We start from the raw sequence: 18,960 nt of genomic DNA, 5'->3' as shown, positions 1-18,960 counted from the left end.
CGGGCGTGGGGTGGGAGCGTCCCTTCTTTGGGGACTTAGCTGCTGGGAGTCCGTCCTGTCAATGCCTAGGGCTGGGGCCTCCCTGGTGGCGCAAGGGGCTAAGCGCCAGCACTGTGGAGCAATCCCAGCCTCTGCAGCCCGAGCTCAGGTCCCCACCTGGCTCCCCACACCTCTCCTGCCTCACCAGCTGCTCCCCTCAGCACTGGATTTCAGTAGATCTGCCTGTTCTGCTCCCCACTCTGTCTCTGGGGAGTCCTCTCACCTCTGACCTACATCCCAGCTCTTTTTTTTAAAAAAAGATTTATTTATACAAGAACTGGGGTACAGGCCAGATGTGCAGGAGGGTGAGAGGATTCACCAGAGACAGAGCGGGAAACAGAACAGGCAGACTGACCGAAATCCACTGCTCAGGGGAGCAGCGGGTGAGACAGGAGAGGTCTGCGGCGCCATGTGGGTAGCTCCCAGGCCGGCAGTGATCGAACCCACACCGCAGAGACTGCAGACACCTTCACAGTGTTGGGCTCAACAGCCTGCATCATCAGGGAGGTTCCACCCCAGCTCTTGTATGCATGAATAAATCTAAAAAAAAAAAAAAAAACAAAACCCAAAAATCAAACCTAGAGATGAGCTTCAGGGGAGCAGAAAAGAGAGGGTGACTCCTCAGTCCTGGAGCAGGTGAGAGGAGGCCCACCCACCGCCTCCGCAAGTGCCTCTGGGAATTGCAGTCTCTTTTCCAGTTTTTTCCCCACCTAATCCACCCTGGATAAACATATAATTTCTACAAAGTTGCAGTAATCGGGCCTCCCTGGTGGCGCAAGGGATTAAGCACTGCACTAGAAAGCACTGTGAAGCAATCCCCAGCCTCTGCAGCTTGAATTCAATCCCTGGCCGGCCAGGGAGAAACCCACACGGCGCGGCAGACCTCTCCTGTCTCATCTGCTGCTCCCCTCAGCAGTGTATTTTGGTCGTCTGCCTGTTCTGTTCCCCGCTCTGTCTCTGGTGGATCCTCTCACCCCCCGCATCTCTGGCCTGTACCCCAGCTCTTCTATGCATAAATAAATAAATCTTTAAAAAAAAAGTTACAGTAATCAAGACAGTATAGCACAGAGAGACACATTTATGATCAGTTGATTTCCACAAGGGTGCTGAGATAATCCAATAAGAAAAATGAGGTCGGGCCTCCCCGGTGGCGCAGCGGTTGAGCGCTGGGTTGCGAAGCTGCCTGCAGCCTCTGCAGCCGGTTCGATCCCCGGCTGCTCCCCGGCCACCGGAGGAGGGTCCCACATGGCGCGCAGACCTCTCCTGCCGCCCGCTGCTCCCCTCAGCAGTGTCCTTCGGTCCTTCTGCCTGCTCTGCTCCCCGCTCTGGCTCTGGTGAATTCTCTCACCCTCCCACGCTTCTGACTGTACCCAGTGCATGTATAAACCAAACAAACAAATAATAAATAAATAAATAAATAAATAAGACATGCCTCTAGAAAAATTTAAAAAAAAAAAAAAAAAAAGAAAAATGAGGTCTTTTCAGCAAATGGTTCTGAAACAACCCTAAATCCCCGTGGAAAAGGATGACGTTGGACTTCTACCACGCATCTTTTTTGACAATCATAGATGAAGATGTAAAAACCAAAAGGATAAAACCTTGTATTAGGCAATGGATTCTTGGAAACACCACCAAAGCATCAAAATAACAAAGGGAAAAAACCACAAATTGGACATTGTTGAAATTAAAAATTATTTTTTGTGCCCAAACACTATGAAGTGAAACGGGGAACCTAGGAGGGGAGAAAATATTTGCAAACCCTATATGTGAAGTATTCTCACAATTCAATGATAAAAAGGCAAACAACCCCATTTAAAAGTGGGCAAAGGATCTGACTAGACATTTCTTCAAGAAGATACACAACTGGGGACCTCCCTGGTGGCGCAGGGGTTAAAGACACAGCGTTATCAAGCTGTGGCCAGCATGATCCCTGGCCAGAGAGCTGACCTCTGGCACAGCAGACCTCTCCTGTCTCCCCACTGCTCCCCTCAGCAGTGTATTTCAGTAGATCCTCCTGTTCTGCTCCTCACTCTGTCTCTGGTGAATCCTCTCACACCACCCCCCGCGCCTCTGGCCTGCACCCCAGTTCTTGTATGCAAAATAAATAAATTTTAAAATAAAAAATACACAACTGGCCAAGAAGCACATGAAAAGATGCCCAACATCATTAGTCATCAAGGAAATGCAAATCAAACCCATGATGCCTAGTGGGTGAAATGTCTCTCCAACCCACAAGGATGGCTCAACTTCTGGGTGAGTTACGTAGGAGATATTTGTGTCGAGTTGTAAGGTGCAACTCAGACATAAATCATACTGTGCCTGTGATTCTTTTTTTCCCCATCTGCAGACAGCAAATTTATCAAGGAAAAGAAAAAAAGGAGAGATCTGCAGAGACACAGGCGGGCAGGAGAGCTGCTGATCATTTTCTTAGGGCTCACCCAGAGCTGGACTTGGCTCTGACAAGGGAGGGTATTCAGCTTAGACTGAGGCATACCCCACTGTCCCATAAGGATGGTCCTAGGTCTTAGGAGGTCGTGTGTGGGGTTCAGCAGGGGTCTGCACATCTCAGCACCCCTTATCTCAGTGCAACCTCACCCTGTGAGCAGCAGTACCTCCCCAGGCTCCTCAGAGCAGGCTGGATTCAATACCTGGGACTCCCTGGAGACTCCTAACTTCTGAAAAAGTCAAATAGGGAGGTTTTTCCTGGTAGTGCAGAGGTTAAAGTCTCAGCCCTATCAAGCTGTTGCCAGCCACTGTGGCCTGAGTTGGATCCCCGGCCAGGGAGCTGACCCACTTGGCACAGCAGACCCCTCCTGTCTCCCCACCACTCCCCTCAGCAGTGTATTTCAGTCGATCCTCCTGTTCTGTTCCCCACTCTGTCTCTAGTGAATCCTCTTACCTCCTGCACCTCTGGCCTATACTCCAGTTCTTCTATGCATAAATAAATGAAATAAATCTTTAAAAACAAAACCTGGGAGGTTTCCCAGGATGCCACCATCCCTCTGGGGACTCCCATCCTAAAACTTCAACTTCTACTTCATCAAGATGAAATTAGTAGCATCTGCTCACCTAGACTCTGTGCCCAGAGTTTGGAGTGGGCCACTGTGCTGAGACTCTCAGAGATGGGATGGGGACCCTCCACAGGTCACCCTGCAGCCCTCCCCAGACTTGTGCTGTCACTTTGTCCCTTAAGTGCAAGTCTGATCCCCCAGATTAGCCACCAGATCCTATTTTACTAGGGTCTTATGACAGCTGTCAATGAGGTGGGTGACCAGGACCCCAGGGTTGAAAGGGGCGATATCCTACAGATAAGGGAACTAAGACACCTGCCAAGATGATACATCTTTTTGAAATGAACAGCAAGGAGTTAGAGAATAGCGTAGTTGCCATTCATCATTAAAAGTCGACACCAGGGCCTCCCCAGTGGCACAGTGGTTGAGCGCTGGGTTGCGAAGCTGCCCACAGCCTCTGCAGCACTGGTTTGATCCCCGGCTGCTGGGTGAGGGTCCCACATGGCGCGCAGACCTCTCCTGCCGCCCGCTGCTCCCCTCAGCAGTGTATTTTGTCCGCCTGCCTGTTCTGTTCCCCGCTCTGTCTCTGGTGAATTCTCTCACCCTCCTGCGCTTCTGACTGTACCCAGTGCTTGTATAAATAAATAAATAAATCTTTAAAAAAAAAGTCGACACCACCATCACTTTCTGTTGGTGGTCTGTGGACTCCCCTGAGATCTTTCATGTGCTTGGTTGCTTCCTTTCCCTGGAACTCTCTATCCTGATGGTTTTCCTCTTCACCTCGTTGGCCTTCAGGTGACAGCTCAGAAGCCCCTTCCTCCAGGAAGTCCTCCCAGACCTCCCAAGTTGTGGCATTAGTCCTGCTGAGTGATATGCATTTCCCCACTAAGCCTCCTGAGGCCCATTGTTTCCCCAACACTCAGCACAGTGCTGGGCACAGAACAGTGGGATGATGACAAGGGTACTGAGCACAGTGATAAGGGCTGTTTACTTGCTGACTTGTTGGCTGGGTGAAGGAATGGAGTGTTGCCCTGTCAAGTTGCTTCTCCCTTCCAGGGTCTTAACCACCACAAGCCCAGGTCCTGGGAGCCTTTAAAAATATTTTAATTACTGTGACTTCCAGAATAGGCTTCTAGTTTCTCTGTCCTCTCCCCAGCTCTTGACTTCTGGCCGTACCCCATGTCCTTAGCACAGCCAGCGTGCGTGTTCAGCCTCTCCTAGACGCTACTGGCAGCTGGGACACTTCAGCACCTTCTCGTTCCCAGCCCAGAGGCAGCTTCTTTGTTCTGTTTCCACATCACCCTCCTTGGCCTGCTCTACCCAGGGAATGTGGCAGCTTGTCAGCTGACCCCAGAGTTTAAGGCTTTACTCCTGCCCCCCCCCCCAACTTTGAAGAGCCACTGAATGCAGCTCTGATGGGCAATCTGTCTGGGGCTGCCTGCACATGTTGGCCCTGGGCAGATGGGCACCTGCTACCCCTGCCCCTGGCGCTACAACAGCCCCTAGTTCCTGGACAGACATGTCCTGGTCCCTTCCACTCAGGGGCAGCAGCTTGCCTGATGGGGGACAGCTGGGGAGGAGGAGAGGGCAAACCACAGGTGACCTCATACCGCCTGTGAGGTTTCCAGAGCTGAGCCCGGGCTGATTTCGGGTATGTGGGCACAGATCAGGTGGGCGGCACTCCCAGAGGGTCAGCCTGGAAACAGTCCTGGCTTCAAACCCCCCCCCCACTTGCCCTCTCCCAGCTCCGGAAGGCGCTGTTGGAGTTGGGTTCCTGAGGTTTTGGGGTCACCCCCACATCCTGAGCCTCTTCATTCTCCTGCTTCCTCCCTGCCTCTTAGCAGCCTCTGGCCAGCCCCCTTCCTGGAGCTCCCCCCATCTCCTGACCTTCTCACTGCTACCCCAGCTCAGCCTGCCCCACGCCACCCCAGCCCCACCTCCACTCTGTCTCAGGGACCTGCTTCCCTCCCGTGCCCCTTCGCCTTCAGCTTCTTTGCCAGCCACAGCTCTGCCACCTGCCTTTGCCCTCGTTCCCCGGCCTCTCTTCCTGAAGCGGGGGCCAGCTCAGGCCCACCCCGCCTTCCATTCTCCAAAAGCACCTTACTTTCCAGGTGCTCCACTGGAAACCTGCCTTTTGAGTTCCCAGAACACCCCACCCATATGGGGGTGCTCTGGCATACTCACCCACTTCCCAACCCGCCCAGCTCTAGCGCCTGAAAGCTCCCTGATCGGTGCATCTCCTCACCCACTGCCACCGGAGTTGCCTTAGCTCCGGCGCCCCCCTGGCGCTCCCCGCTCAGCCTGAGGGTGTGTGGGCGCCGTCTGTGTGCAGAGGGGGGCAAGTGCGAAGGCGTAATCACTTTCCTGATTTCTGGACTGCACCGTGGCGATGCCAAGGCTGGTACCCACTGTTAAATCTTCTCTATCTGGTTCTTCCATCATTTATGGGGGTGAAAGGCTGGCTTCCCTGCAGGCAGCAGATTTTCGTAGGGCATTCACAGAACAAGACTGGGAGCCAGCTCTGGCTTAAAAGCCTATGCAGACGGCTTTACTCTCTTGCCTGCTGGGCCAGGAGCGTGGGTTTTGCCATCACATTTTGCAAAGCATTCACACCCACTGACAAGCTACTGTCCCCCATTCATGTCCCTTCCCTGCTCGGCCCCACCTCCTCTGGCCCGCTGGGTCTGGGAGGTGCCCTTCCCCTGGGTCTGTGCACACTGCCTGCCTCTGCCCCCCAACTCTGTGGGACAAGAGATTCCGTGCTCGGATCACTCCATGTTCCCACGTCCAGTGGCAGCATTTAGTCCTCATCTGACCTCATCGACCACACCCTCTTGAAATGTGCTTTCCTGGGCTTGCAGGGCCTCATTCTCTCCGGGTTCCCTCCAGTCCTGGCCACTCATTTACACTTGACCTTTAAGGGCAGAGCCCCAGGGCTCTCTCCTTCACCCTCTCCTCACTCTACGTGGGTGGCTCCAGCTCTATCACCTCCTGTCTACTGATGACCCCACCGATGACCCCACCACTATGTCTCGCCCAGATAGTTAACCTGGCACCTAGGTGCTGCAAATGCCCCCAAACTCAACATCCACTGAAACTTGCCATTTACACCGTCACCCTTCACCCCAACTTAGTCTTCCTTCATGCGCCCTGTTTCAGTAAATGGCAGCCTCAGGAGCCACTTAGGTGCCGAGTCCCATGGATTTCCTTGGACTTCCTTGACTGTCTCATGCCCCACATCCAGCCCATAACCAAGTCCTGCTGACGTTACTTTCTATTTCTCCAGTCTGACCATTAGCCCCTCTGTCCTATCACCACCACCCCAGGCCCACCTGCCCACGGTCATCCAGCCTAGAGCGCAAATCCCTTTCCAACACCTTACTAAGACTGATCTCTCTGAGATGTCAATCTCATTGTGCCCACTGCTCCCCCTGCAGTGGGCTTCCAGCACTGGCAGGGTAAAGATGAGCCCCTGGTACAGCCCCAAGGCCCCTGATGCCTGGCTCCTGCCCATGCTTCTAGCTGACATCTCTCTCCCTCGCTTGCTGCCCTCCAGCCACATCAGTGTCTCTGCTGGCCGTGGCCCCCCAGCTGCCAGGGCACTGAGACACTGTCCTCACCCTCTTGGCCTGGATTACTCTGTCATCTCAGATCACAGCTCAAACATCACCCCACCAGAGAGTCTTCCCTGAGCTCAGGGGTCAGGATGGCCCCCAAAGAATCCTTCTAGCATCATCTACCTCTCCTTAAGGCCCTTTCCACTACCGTGTGTTTATATTAACTCGAATCAAGAGCTGGCAAACTTCCTATAAATGGCAGATATTCTGGGCTTGGCGAGCTGGGCAGGCTGTGATGCAGTTACTACTCTCTGCCACCGTGGGCTGAGCAGACCAACAGAAGCGAGCGCAAAGCCTGCTGGTGTTCCAGAAAACTCCATTTATGGGCACGGAAGTTTGAAGATCATGTTATTTGCAGATTGCAGAAGATCTTTTGAATTTTCCCTATTAAAAAAATGTGAAAACTGGGCCACCCTGGTGGCCAAGGGGTTAAGTCTCAGCATTATCACCCCTATGGCCTGAGTTTGTTTGATCCCCAGCCAGGGAGCTGACCCACATGGCCCGAAGACCTCTCCTGTCTCCCCGCTGCTCCCCTCAGCAGTGTATTTCAGTCACTCCACCAGTTCTGCTCCCCACTCTCTCTGGTCAATCCTCTCACCCCACTTCTGGCCTGCACCCCAGTTCTTCTGTTACAGGGCAGCCCCGATATAAAATGGGTTGCCTGGCTGTGGGTCCTCACCTGCACGCTTCAAAGGGACTTATGAATACTCCACTGCAGGCACACACACAAGGTTCATAAAAGGTTTATTTACAAGGGAAGGGGAAATGAGAAAATGGACAACTCAGGGAGAAAAAAGGGAAATAAAGTCTTAAATGCGTCCTACCGGATCCGCTGACCTGGGAACCCAATGGCACTCTGAGAGCTGGCCGAGAGCCAAGAGCTGGTGGAGAGTCAAAAGGAGACCCCCCAAGGCCCACGTGTCTGGTTTTTATACCAAACCTGGCTGCTGAACCCCACCCTCAGGTCCCAGCCACCTTCCCTTTGGTGGTGATGGGATTTGGGATTTGTCTTTCCCAATGTCCTGACGGCTGTGGTCTGGAGTGGGGGTGGAGTCCACAAAGCCTACATGGGATTAGCTCAGGACATCCTCTCCCCCTAACACTTCTACTCACGCAAGAGATAGGAATTGGTGCTTGCTGCAGGGAAGCCCCTCTCCCAATCTGTGTCCAAAGGCAGGGCAGGCTCAGAGGAGCCCCAGGGCACCCCGCCCTTGCAAGACCTTCTGAGCACACCCTACCCCCTCTGCTCTGCCCCTGACTCAAAATGACTGCTTTTTAAGGAGAAACTGGGGTTACTAATTCCTCAGAGAACGTGCCAGGCAGTTGGAATTCGGGAACACCCAGTGGGGACTCCACCGATTGGCTGGTTCTGGACCACCTTGCCCCAGGGATTTCCCCTTGGTGACTTTTATCTTTCCTCTTCAGAGCCAATCATTAACCTTACTGCCCCCACTCCCTCCCGGCCCCCAGGATTCACCGGAGTGGGTGGTGGTTGAGACTGGAGTCGCCAGGGCTGAGTTCCCCAGCTCTGCTCCCAAGGTCGTTGGACTGTGACCAGGTGGGGCCTAGCCTCGCTGCTGAATTGCACGCATCTGGCCTGGCAAGGTCAGATGGCAGATGACTGGATGCAGGGGGAGTCTCTTTGAGGACAGTGCTACTACCCTCTGGGGGTTGAGTCGGGTGGGTCTATGGTCAAAGGGCTGGGAAGCAGCTTTCCAGAACACTGCGGAGGGGGTAGAGTGCTTTAAGGTTTCCCCACTCGGGAGGGCCTCAGGGCGACTCTCTCCCAGTGGAAAACACCAGCCAGCCGTGACAGCTCTGCTCTGTGCAGCGGGCCAGCAGCCTCCGCCTGCCTGGACCCCGGTCCTCACCCCTTTCCTGTCTGGATCTGAGATAGGATCATTTCCTTCAGCGCCATTCGGTGCCACAGAACCCCTACCCCATGGGACAAGTGCCCCTTCTCAGCCAGGCCACCTGAGGCTAAGAGGCAGACAGGTCACAGGTGGGCTAGGCTTGCCCCTGCGCCCCTGGTACTGAGTAGCCAGATTCCCGCCTGGAGAACCCTCTAATGGGATCTCTTATAGGGCCTGGGAAGGTAGGGGTCAGGAATCCCCCCTCTGGGGGTGTGCGGGCTGTCCCCAATTCCACGGGGCACTCTGGCCTGTTTCCGAGCCCTGCAGTGGGTGGGTTCTGGGAAGCCGGGGGTCCACTGCGTGGCGTCTGTGGGTGCCACCCAGGCAGCAGCAGGTGGGCAGGGAGGTCTCCGCCCCCTCCCCCGCGGGGCCGCGCGCCCCCCCCCCGCCCCCCGCGGCTCCCCTCCCGCTGCAGCCAGCGCTCCAGTCCAGCTTTATTGCCGCCCTACGCCTCCGGGCGCTGCTTGAGCGTGACCGAGGCGCCGCTGCTGACCATGACGGCGGGGTAGAGCGGCTCGGGGAAGGCGGCGAGGAAGCGGTAGAGCAGGCTCACGCCGCCCGCCACGCCGTAGAAGGACAGGCAGCCCGCGCCGCAGTCGAGCGCCACGCCCAGCGTGCGGTGGTAGCCGCCGTGCAGCACCGTCTGCGTGTTGTTGTGCCACACCGAGAACCGCAGCGAGTCCCACTCCAGGCACCACGAGTAGGGGTTGCGGCCCAGCAGGTAGACGATGCTGCGGCGCGGGCGGCCGCCGAGCGGGGGGCCGCGGCGGTAGGAGACGCCCAGGCACACCCACGAGTTGGACACCTCGGCCTCCCAGTAGTGGCGGCCCTCGGACAGGCCGTGCGAGCACAGCACCTGCGGCCACTGCTTGAAGCCCGGGGAGGGGCCGCCCGCCGCCAGGGGCTCCAGCAGGATGCCCAGGTTCAGCACTGAGTGCGTCTCCTTGAAGAGGAACAGCTCCTCGCTCGCCGTGGTGGGGTCGAAGTTGAGGTTGCAGTAATCTGTGGGAAGCGGGAGGGCGTGGGAGCCGGGTCAGTGGCCTCCAGGGGAGAGCCCTGGAGCAGGGAGGGTGAGGAAGGTGTTCCCTTGAGTGCCATTTGCAAGGAAGTCGCCCAGGGCTGGCACCCAAGCTCCCCCTCTTCCTTGCCCCCACCGCTGGCCCTCAGGTGCCCCTGACTTAGCCGGAGGAAGGATTAGCTGCCATCCAAGGCCCGCCTTTCTAAAGACGCAGAGAACCAAGAGACCCCTGCCCTGCCCCCCCAGACCCAGCCCTCCTCTCCCTTTTTGTTGGTTCAGGAGGCAGGACCCAGTGAAATGGAGGCTGCGTCAAGGGCAACTTGACGGTGTGACTCAGAGGGGCTTACCAAGGACTTTCACCTTGGCCTCTGAGATGTCAGAGACGTCAGTGGGATTTGGCCTGCAGCCCAGCCTGCAAGAGGCACTTCAGGAATGTCAAGTGAAAAGGGAGGTTGTCCAGGAAGAAATGCACAGGGTCATCCAAGCAGCCTGGCTGACTGGGAGGGTGGGGGGTTGTTCCGCAGGCACACAGTTGAGGAAACAACGTTGTGCCACGCAGGCCCGAGAGGGCTGGAGAGCCCCACCCGCAGGGGAGAGGAAGGGGGGACAGGATGGAGCCTTCTCCCCTTCCTGTTAGGGCCTGGGAGCCTCAGCCTGATTCCTTCTCAGGTCTCCAGCCCTGCGCGGGCGATTAGGGCATAAGAGAGCAGGCTTCCCCTGGAACCTTGGCCTGTATGGCGGTGGGGCTGGGGAAGATGGGGCACCCCAGGGCTCTTTTCCCCTTCCTCTCCCTGCCCCCCACCCCCCGTGGGCCAGACCCCAGTGTTGAGGACTCACACTGGAGAAGAGCTTTCCTGTCCATAACTGTGGGCAGCACCTCGTAGGAGTTCATCTTAATGCCTGGGAGAGATGGGGGGGCTTTGCTGAGGACCCTCTCACAGCCCAGCATCCTTCTGGGGCGAGGCATGGGCTTCCAGGAGGCTGACACCTGGGGGGGATGCACATGGGCAGGCAGGGCTCTTTCCAAGTGCCTGGAACCTCAACTGCTGCCCTGTAGGGCAGTGCAGCCCCCCAAATGCAGGGAGACCTCTGGTGGCCCCAGGCCACCAGGTACTGACCCTTCAGGAGGAGCTGGCTGATGAAGCTGAGACCCACGTCCCGCAGCCGGGTCCTGAGCTCTGCCAGGGTCTCTGGCAGCTGGAGGAAGCTCTGCTTCTCATCGCAGTTGGTGCCCATCAGGGATTCCGTGCAGGCCGGGAAGTGCTTCAGCCTGGGGAGCTCCTGTGGGTAGGGAGGGACAGGGCCACCACCTGTGAGCCAGGACCCAGGCAGATGCCAGAAGTCCTGCTTCTGCGTGGTGGTCCCTAGAACCTCGGGGCTGGTAGAGAAGTTGCCCATTCCAAACCCCAACATCTCTATTTCCTGCTTGGTCAGATGCGGTAGGTTAGGGCCGCCGCTGGGCCTAGTGCATTAAGCCAAGTGGCTCTTCAGAAAGGCATGGAAGGGAACTCATGAGCTCCCATTGCTTACTGAAAAATCTTGCCAAACACTGTTATGCATGGGGACAAGGTGGGCATCTCCTCGGGGTGTGATGGCCTCTGAAGTGAGGGGGACTGCTGTAGGAGCTTCTGGGCATAGGGTTTGTTGGGGGCAATTCTGGGTCCTGCCCAGACCAGGCTGCAGAGGCCTGGGCCCGGGAAAGAAAAGGGATTTCCATGTAGGCTATGCAGGTTGTTGTGGTCTCCTTCTGGCCCTCATCTGAGGGTGTCTGGAGAAACTCAGGGGTCAGATGCCATGGATATACCCCCATCTCCAGGGAAATGCAGGCTGGAAGTTAGTGGAGGAAGATACCAAGGGTGTTGGTGTGACCCCAGATGGGGAGGCTCTGCAGAAGGGCATGGGCCAAGGATGCTGCCACAGACACTGACACTCTCTAAGGTCTGGGCAGATCTGGTGTGCTGGGTGGAGGGTGTGAAGGGGCCCGGGCTAGAGGTGGGGGCGGCCTGCCTGCAGAAACTGCTGGTCGCTCCGGTTGGTGAGCAGCGTGCGCAGCCAGATGCTGTCTCCCTCCAGCTTCAGCAGCCGCTCGTGGCTCTGCTGGATGGAGCTGCCCAGCTTTCCTAGGGCGGTCGCCTCCTCTTTCTCCACAAAATCCAAGACCTTTGCCTGCAGCTGTTTGACCTCCTGGATGATCTCCGAGAAGCAAGTGTTGACCTCATCACGAGTTGTCCGTATCAGTTTCTGGGGGGCGGGAGAGTGCCTTGAGAGGCTTTTCTGAGCCCCAGTCCGTGCCCCCACTGCCATGGCCCAGAGCTGGCTTAGGAGTCCTTTCTCTGCCTGGTCCCACACTCTCCACGGTAAGCCCCATGTGTTCCCCTCCAGCCTGCGCGGGGTGGGGGGGGGGCGGGGCGGAGTTTACCGAGAGAAAGGCCACCTGCCCCCGATGCTTCTGGCTGTCGGAGGTGATCATCAGCATCTGGTTCTCCACGTTGGCTTGAATCTTCTTAACCTCGACCTAGGAGGTAAGGGAAGAGGCAGAGGCCCCTGATTCAGAGAGATGGCCTAAGAGAGCCCCTTCTGCAAGCAGCCCCAGTCAAAACCCAGAAGAGATAGCTGGGAGAGAGCAGAGCTGGAGGGCTGGCGGCGTGGGCACCCTCATGCCTGCCTCTCACTCCCGAGGGCCTCTCTTCCCATTCTTAGGAACTGGGTTCTTGCTCCTGGCAGATGAGCAGGGGGTTCAGGTCATGGGCAGGGGTTGTGGAGGGTTCAATGACTTGGGAAGCTGTGGGGTGAAGCTGTGGGGTGGGCGTTGCTGCCGGTGCAGGTGGGACTGTGTCCCCCCAGCCCTACACAAGCCTTCTGTCTCCTCCGAGCAGTGGACATTGCTTCCTCTCTTCTCCAACAGCTGCTCCAAACACCTGCCCGCAGCCTCTGCAGACCCCACAACAAAGCCTAAGCTCATGCTGGGCGACACTACACTTGATTTGGCCACGAGGCTGAGAAGCCCTCCACGCTGGACTGTCCACCAACACAGCACTTCCTGCCCTGAGGGTCTTGCCGTGAAAAAAAGCGTGGGCCGAGCCGAACAGTGTGACGAACTTACACTCCGGCACACGCTCCTGGCCTGGCGTGGACCATCTCGGGGCGCTGCGCGGTCACTGTACTATTGCAGAACAGTACGAGTGTCTGAGATACACTATCTGCTGAAAACAGCAGTGCAAAGAGAGTAAACAAAATTTGGAAAGAGAAAAGGATGGCTTCGTGTTTTGATGTTTCCTTTCCGCCTTCCCTTTTTCCATGCACACTATTAACATAGATTCATCCAGATCATCTGGGATCCTGATTTGCTGAACTCAGGGTGAGTTCACATCAGGCGTGACCCTGCTGATCATCTTTTTTAAAAAATTTATTTATTTATGCATACAAGAGCTGGGGTGCAGGCCAGAGATGTGGGGGGTGAGAGGATTCACCAGAGACAGAGTGGGGAGCAGGACAGGCAATGTACTGAAATACACTGCTGAGGGGAACAGCGGGGAGACAGGAGAGGTCTGTTGTGCCATGTGGGTACCTCCCTGGATTGGGATCGAACTTGTGCAGTGGCTTCAGACAGCTTCATAGTGCTGAGACTGACCCCTGCACCACCAGGGAGGCCCACCTACTGACCATCTTGGCCTACTTAGGCTGGTGCCTGCCGCAGTGACCCTGCCCCGTCTGGCCCCTGACCTCCTTGCGGGCGCGCTCCTCCTCCAGGGGGATGGTGTCGTGGTTCTTGTGCTCCTCCAGCAGACACGCCCCGCACACGCAGCAGCCCTCTGTGCGGCAGTACAGCCGCTGCAGCTTGCGGTGCTTTGGGCACAGGTGACTCTTGAGATCCCACACGGGTTCCAGCAGCTTGTGGTCCTGGAAGACCCGGTCCTCGTAGTGGCTGCGCAGGTGCTTCTCGCACAGGGACGCCATGCACTGCAGGCACGACTTGACTGACTTGAGTTTCTGGGGGGAACAGAAGTCACAGGGCACGTCCGTGGGCCCGGCCAAGCTCCACGAGGACCCCGAGCTCTGGCCCTGGGTCTGCGTGAAGCAGGCCACCATCTCCTCCAGGGTGACGTTCTTGCAGAGGTTCGGCCTGGAGGGGAAGTGCTCCCGGCACTGGGGACAATAGAGGGCCTCGCCCACGGTGGCCTGGTGGTCCCAGAAACTCTGGAGGCAGGCCATGCAGAAGTTGTGTCCGCAGGCCGTGGTGACCGGGTTGCAGAACACCTCCAGGCAAATGGGACAGAGGGCTTGGTCCTCAAAGGTACGGCTGTTGCTGTTGTTATTCATCAGGGACTGATTCTGGGAAAGCCTGGCAGGCAGCTGCGGGGCTGGGACTTGGTCCTGGCTTGGTCCTGGGGAGACAGAGCAAAGTCAAGGGACTGGAGCAGTGGCAGGGACTAAGGGGCACGCCCGGGACTGTGTCATCGGTCAAGCCACATGGGGAGCACGGACTGGGGACTGTGGTCTCGTCCTGGTCCTAACTCCTTGAACAAATCCTGGACAAGGGGGTGGATGGGCAGGAAGAAGCCACATGGTGACAAGGAAAGGGGCCGCTTCCTTGGCCCTGCAGAAGAAAGGCCACACAAGCACTTACGGGAAATCCTTGCGTGTGAGGGAGAACCAGAGGTTTGGCTGACCGTGACAGAAGGGAAAAGAGCTGTTGGCACATGGGAGAGAGGATCTCACCCCAGGTCTCATGTCCCCAACTGCTGACGTGGGGGTCCCCATCAGCCCGGTGTGCTCCCAGCCCAGCCCCTTCCATCTCTTGGGGTCTGTGACCACCTTCTCAGCTTTCCCTTGGCGCTGTTTAGCGGTCTCCCTGTGACGGCGGCCCTCTCCTCAAAGCCTGCCCGCAATTTTGATCCCTGACGTCACAATTCTAGTGTGACCAGCCCCGGCTGTTGTGATGTCAACAGGGCAAAAGGTGTGCGCTGGGCATGCTGTGGTGCCCACACGGCCTCTCTGCAGGAGGCCTTACCCCACAGACTTCACCCGGGAGGGAAGTGGGGGCCACACATCACCCTCAGAGAGGAAAACTAGCCACTGAGCCGCGGTGGGATCTCGGGCAGGCAGCTCGTTTAATTCTCTGAGAGGCTTGCATCCATTTTTTTTTTTTAAGATTTATTTATTTATTTATACAAGCACTGGGTGCAGTCAGAAGCACGGGAGGGTGGGAGAATTCACCAGAGCCAGAGCGGGGAGCAGAACAGGCAGAAGGACCGAAGTACACTGCTGAGGGGCGCAGCGGGAGGCAGGAGGGGTCTGCGCGCCATGTGGGACCCTCCTCCGGTGGCCGGGGAGCAGCCGGGGATTGAACCGGCGCTGCAGAGGCTGCGGGCAGCTTCGCGACCCAGCGCTCAACCGCTGCGCCACCGGGGAGGCCCTCGTTTAATTCTCTGGACCGCAGTTCTCTGGTATGGACAGGGCTTGTTGTAGGACATGATATTTCAGGGTCCTTTCTTGGTTTAAAGCTGGACAAGGCAAATGTTATTCCATTGGTGGTCCCGAGGATTATGGCTTCCACTCTGGCTCTGATTCTTTTGTTTGCCGGTTTGGGGGTGATTTTATTTTTTCCAGCTCTGATTCTTGGAAGAAGAAAAAAGCAGTGAAAAAAGCTGAACTTTTGTCACCCTATAATAGCTCCTTGGCAATCTGTTTCTCAATCTGCCTCCAACTGGATGAATTCCCTGAAAATTTTGTAACACATCACTCTCTCGCTTCAAAAAGTGAGTTGGCCCCTGATGTAGGATAGAAACAATAAATAGAAGGTCTCCTTCCCTCCTCTCTCTGCCTCAGAGGAATATTTCCAACATTTCTGCATTAAGTATGATTTTTGCAATAGGTGTTTTATAGATATCTCCTGTCAGATTAAAAGACTCCCTTAGGGCCTCCCTGGTGGTGCAAGGGGTTAAGTCTCTGACTATGAAGCAATCTACAGCCTCTGCAGCATGAGTTCCCCTGGATCCCCTGCCAGGGAGCTACCCACACAGCGCAGCAGACCTCTCCTGCCTCCCCGCTGTCCCCTCAGCAGTGGATTTCAGTCAGTCTGTCTGCTCTACTCCCCACTCTGTCTCTGGTGAATCCTCACACCGACCCCGCTGCCCCGTCACACCTCTGGCCTACACCCCAGCTCTTGTATCCATACATAAATAAATCTTAAAAAAAAAGAAGACTCCCTTGGATTCTTAGTTTGCTAAGCATTTTTATCTGCAATGGATGTTAAGTTTTATCAGATTTCTTTCTGCATGTTTTGAGATGGTCATAAATTTGGCCATTTTGATTCTGCTAACATGGCAAATGAATTGGTACCTATGAAGTGTCAGCTATGAAACCAACCTGGCTTCTGCAGGTATCTGACTTGAGTTGATGTATGCTTTCTATCAATATATATGCTGGGTGCTGATATTTTCTTAGGATTTCTACATCTATGTTCATGAATGAGATTGACTTCTAATTTTCTTCTTTTTATGCAGCATCTTAGTCAAATTTTGGTATTCAGGTATGCGACCACCTTGAAGTCAGTGGGGAAGAGTTGTTTGGAAGCGTAAGATTTTATTTCTTCCTCAGATGTTCAGTAGAATTCTCTCACACTGCCACGGAGGCCCAGATTTTCTCTGAAAAGGTTATTAATTATATAGTTCACTTCTTTTGGTGATTTAGAATAGTTACAGTGTCTATTCCTTCCTGTATCAGTTTTTTTTTTTTTTTAAAGATTTATTTATTTATTTATACAAGCACTGAGTACAGTCAGAAATGCGGGAGGGTGAGAGAATTCACCAGAGCCAGAGCGGGGAGCAGAGCAGGCAGAAGGACCGAGGTACACTGCTGAGGGGAGCAGCGGGCGGCAGGAGAGGTCTGCGCGCCATGTGGGACCCTCCTCCGGTGGCCGGGGAGCAGCCGGGGATCGAACTGGAGCCGCAGAGGCTGTGGGCCGCTTCCCAACCCAGTGCTCAACCACTGCACCACCAGGGAGGCCCCTTCCTGTATCAGTTTTAGTAAACAGTATTTCCTTAGGAATTTGTCTCCTTCATCTACTTTTTCAGATATTTTTGGTATAGAATAGTTCATAATATTCACTTAGAATTTTAAAAACAAAATTTGCCTTTTAAATCATTTCTGTGTACATACAATTCAGTGGTATTAGGTACCTTTACAATGTTGTGTCACCATCACGTCCATTTATATCCAAAACTTTTTCATTATTCCTAAGGAAAATTTTGTAACCATAAAGGAACAGAATCTTTACTCTCAAGATCCTCCAGCCTGGAACATCTAATCAATTTTCCGTCTCTGAATTTGCCTGTTCGGGACCTTTCACAAGAGTGGAGTCATACAATATCTGTCCTTTTGAGTCCAGCTTATTTCACTTAGATAATGTAGAGAAACAGACCAAACACTGGCGGACCGGGTTGACCCCTGGTGGGTGACACTGCAAGAATTCAGGACTCAAAGCAAGCAAAGGCAGATTCACAGGGAGAAGCAACAATAACAGGGTTATTTACACAGGGCGTGAAGAAAGGAAGAGGAGAGGAGAGAGGTGCAGAGAGATGGGGAGGGGAGGAAAGGAGAAGGAGGATTTACAGGTTGTCACATGGCCAGATGCTGTCCTGCCCCTGGTAGCACACACTGAGCAGAGACCAAGATACAAGCTGAGGCTGCACATGGCAAGCTGGGGGCTTCCCTGAGGCACCCCTCTCATCCGTAGTTAGTTCCACTACCAAAGAGCAGCAGTTTAACTGCCTCAAAGCCCCCATAGCTTAACTGCCCTAAAAACCCAAGTCACTGCTTTTCCCCATCCATGCCCGGTAAGGGAGTGGAGTCTGGAAAGCTCCACCTTCCACCACTCAGTTGGCTGTGAGCGCCACCCACTGGCCCAGAGACTGCTCCTCACTGTTCCTCTTGCAGCATCATGTGCAGGAAATTTGGTCCGACTTATAGTTGAATAATCAATGTCCCACTGTAAGAACAGACCACATTGTTTATCCCCTCATCGGCTGATGGGCGCTTGGCTTGGCTATTGAGAATATGCTGTGATGAACGCTGACAAGTATCTGTTTGAGTCCCTGCTTTTTTTTTTTTTTAACAAAAAGATTTATGCATAGGAGAACTGGAGTGTAGGCCAGAGGTGGGGCGGGGGCGGGGGGGGGCGCAGTTTGAGAGGACTCATCAGCGTGGAGAGCACAATAGGAGGATTGACTGAAATACACTGCTGAAGGGAGCAGTGGGGAGACAGGAGAGGTCTGCAGCGCCCTGTGGGTCAGCTCCCTGGCCGGGGATCAAACTCAAGCTGCAGTGGCTGTGGACAGCTTCATTGTGCTGAGACTTAACCCCTTGTGCCACCAGGCAGGCCCCGAGTCCCTGCATTTTCAGTACCTTGGGGTACATATCTGAGAATGACACTTGTGATGTTTATCAAGACATAGGATCTGCAGTTATGTCTCCCATTTATATTCTTGATATCATTTGTATTTTCTTTTTTTAAAAAAGATTTATTTGTGCATACAAGAACTGGGGTACAGGCCAGAGGTGTGGGGGTGAGAGGATTCACCAGAGACAGTGGGGAGCAGAACAGGCAGATCTACTGAAATACACTGCTGAGGGGAGCAGCAGGTAAGTCAGGAGAGGTCTGCTGCGCCATGTGGGTTGCTCCCTGGCCGGCCAGAGATCAAACTTTTGCTGCAATGGCTGCGGACAGCTTCATAGGTTGCAGCTCAACCCCTTGCACCACCAGGGAGGCCCTGTATTTTCTTTTTTCTTAATGAGTCTCACTAGGAGACTTGGTCCCCACAAGCTGGTAAAGGAGAAGCGTGCTTGGCAGGGTCCCAGCCCCAGCAGCACAGGGCATTCTGGAGGGTGGGTTGGGACTAAGAGGTAACAACCAGAGCTGCCCCCTCTGTGTGTGAGTCTAGGCGTATGTAAGCTTCCTGCAATGGTGAAGTCAACACGAGGATGTGGAGTGGCTTGTGGGGACCGAGAGCGGGACACTACAAGGCTGGAGGGGAGATGCAGGGACATGCTCCTTCCTGTTGTCAGTGGAGCCACAGCAATGCAGCTTCACTCTGGCAGCAACAGCTGATCCGGTGTTTTCCTGTGGCACGGGCCTGTGGTTTCCCGTGCTTCCAGAACCTGCCTCACTGAGCCTGGAGGCAGCAGCCTCCCCTCTCCCAAAGCCCCCTGCACCCACCTGTCTTAAAGACCCCAGCCTCTTCCCTTTACTCCTGTCCCGCAGTCACTACTTTGACATCCAGGCCCTCTCCTTTTGCCATGTCTCCAGCTGCCATGGCCCTGTGTCTCGTGGTGTGCAGGCTGGTCCACCACTTCTGTGCCCA

General features: G+C 55.1%; 1 protein-coding gene across 1 annotated transcript; it reads right to left on the bottom strand.

Annotated features, from left to right (window-relative positions):
* Positions 1-9,007: 9,007 nt before the first annotated feature.
* On the bottom strand, positions 9,008-18,912 carry LOC119231639 (E3 ubiquitin/ISG15 ligase TRIM25-like). Its single transcript, XM_054688623.1, has 9 exons — positions 18,868-18,912; positions 14,414-14,496; positions 14,226-14,263; positions 13,322-13,983; positions 12,018-12,113; positions 11,606-11,839; positions 10,717-10,879; positions 10,436-10,498; positions 9,008-9,582 (listed from the first exon to the last, which is right to left on the bottom strand). The coding sequence occupies exons 1-9, from the start codon at positions 18,910-18,912 to the stop codon at positions 9,026-9,028; spliced, it is 1,941 nt and encodes a 646-aa protein (XP_054544598.1). The 3' UTR covers positions 9,008-9,025.
* Positions 18,913-18,960: the final 48 nt, after the last annotated feature.

Source organism: Talpa occidentalis, unplaced genomic scaffold, assembly GCF_014898055.3.
Source record: "Talpa occidentalis isolate TD23 unplaced genomic scaffold, MPIMG_talOcc4v2.1 talOcc4.7, whole genome shotgun sequence".
NCBI lineage: Eukaryota > Metazoa > Chordata > Mammalia > Eulipotyphla > Talpidae > Talpa > Talpa occidentalis.
The sequence above is the reverse complement of the archived record's forward strand: the minus strand, read 5'-3'. Positions and strand labels throughout refer to the sequence as shown.

What these genes read in the sequence shown, in the direction of transcription:
- LOC119231639 (XM_054688623.1), bottom strand. Translation starts at nt 18,912, where the DNA reads ATGGCAGCTGGAGACATGGCAAAAGGAGAGGGCCTGGATGTCAAA. An exon ending in GGCAGGTGGCCTTTCTCTCG is followed by an intron (nt 11,840 to 12,017) that starts GTAAACTCCGCC and finishes CCCGCCCCCCAG; the next exon opens with AAACTGATACGGACAACTCG. An exon ending in GCGACCAGCAGTTTCTGCAG is followed by an intron (nt 10,880 to 11,605) that starts GCAGGCCGCCCC and finishes CCCTACCCACAG; the next exon opens with GAGCTCCCCAGGCTGAAGCA.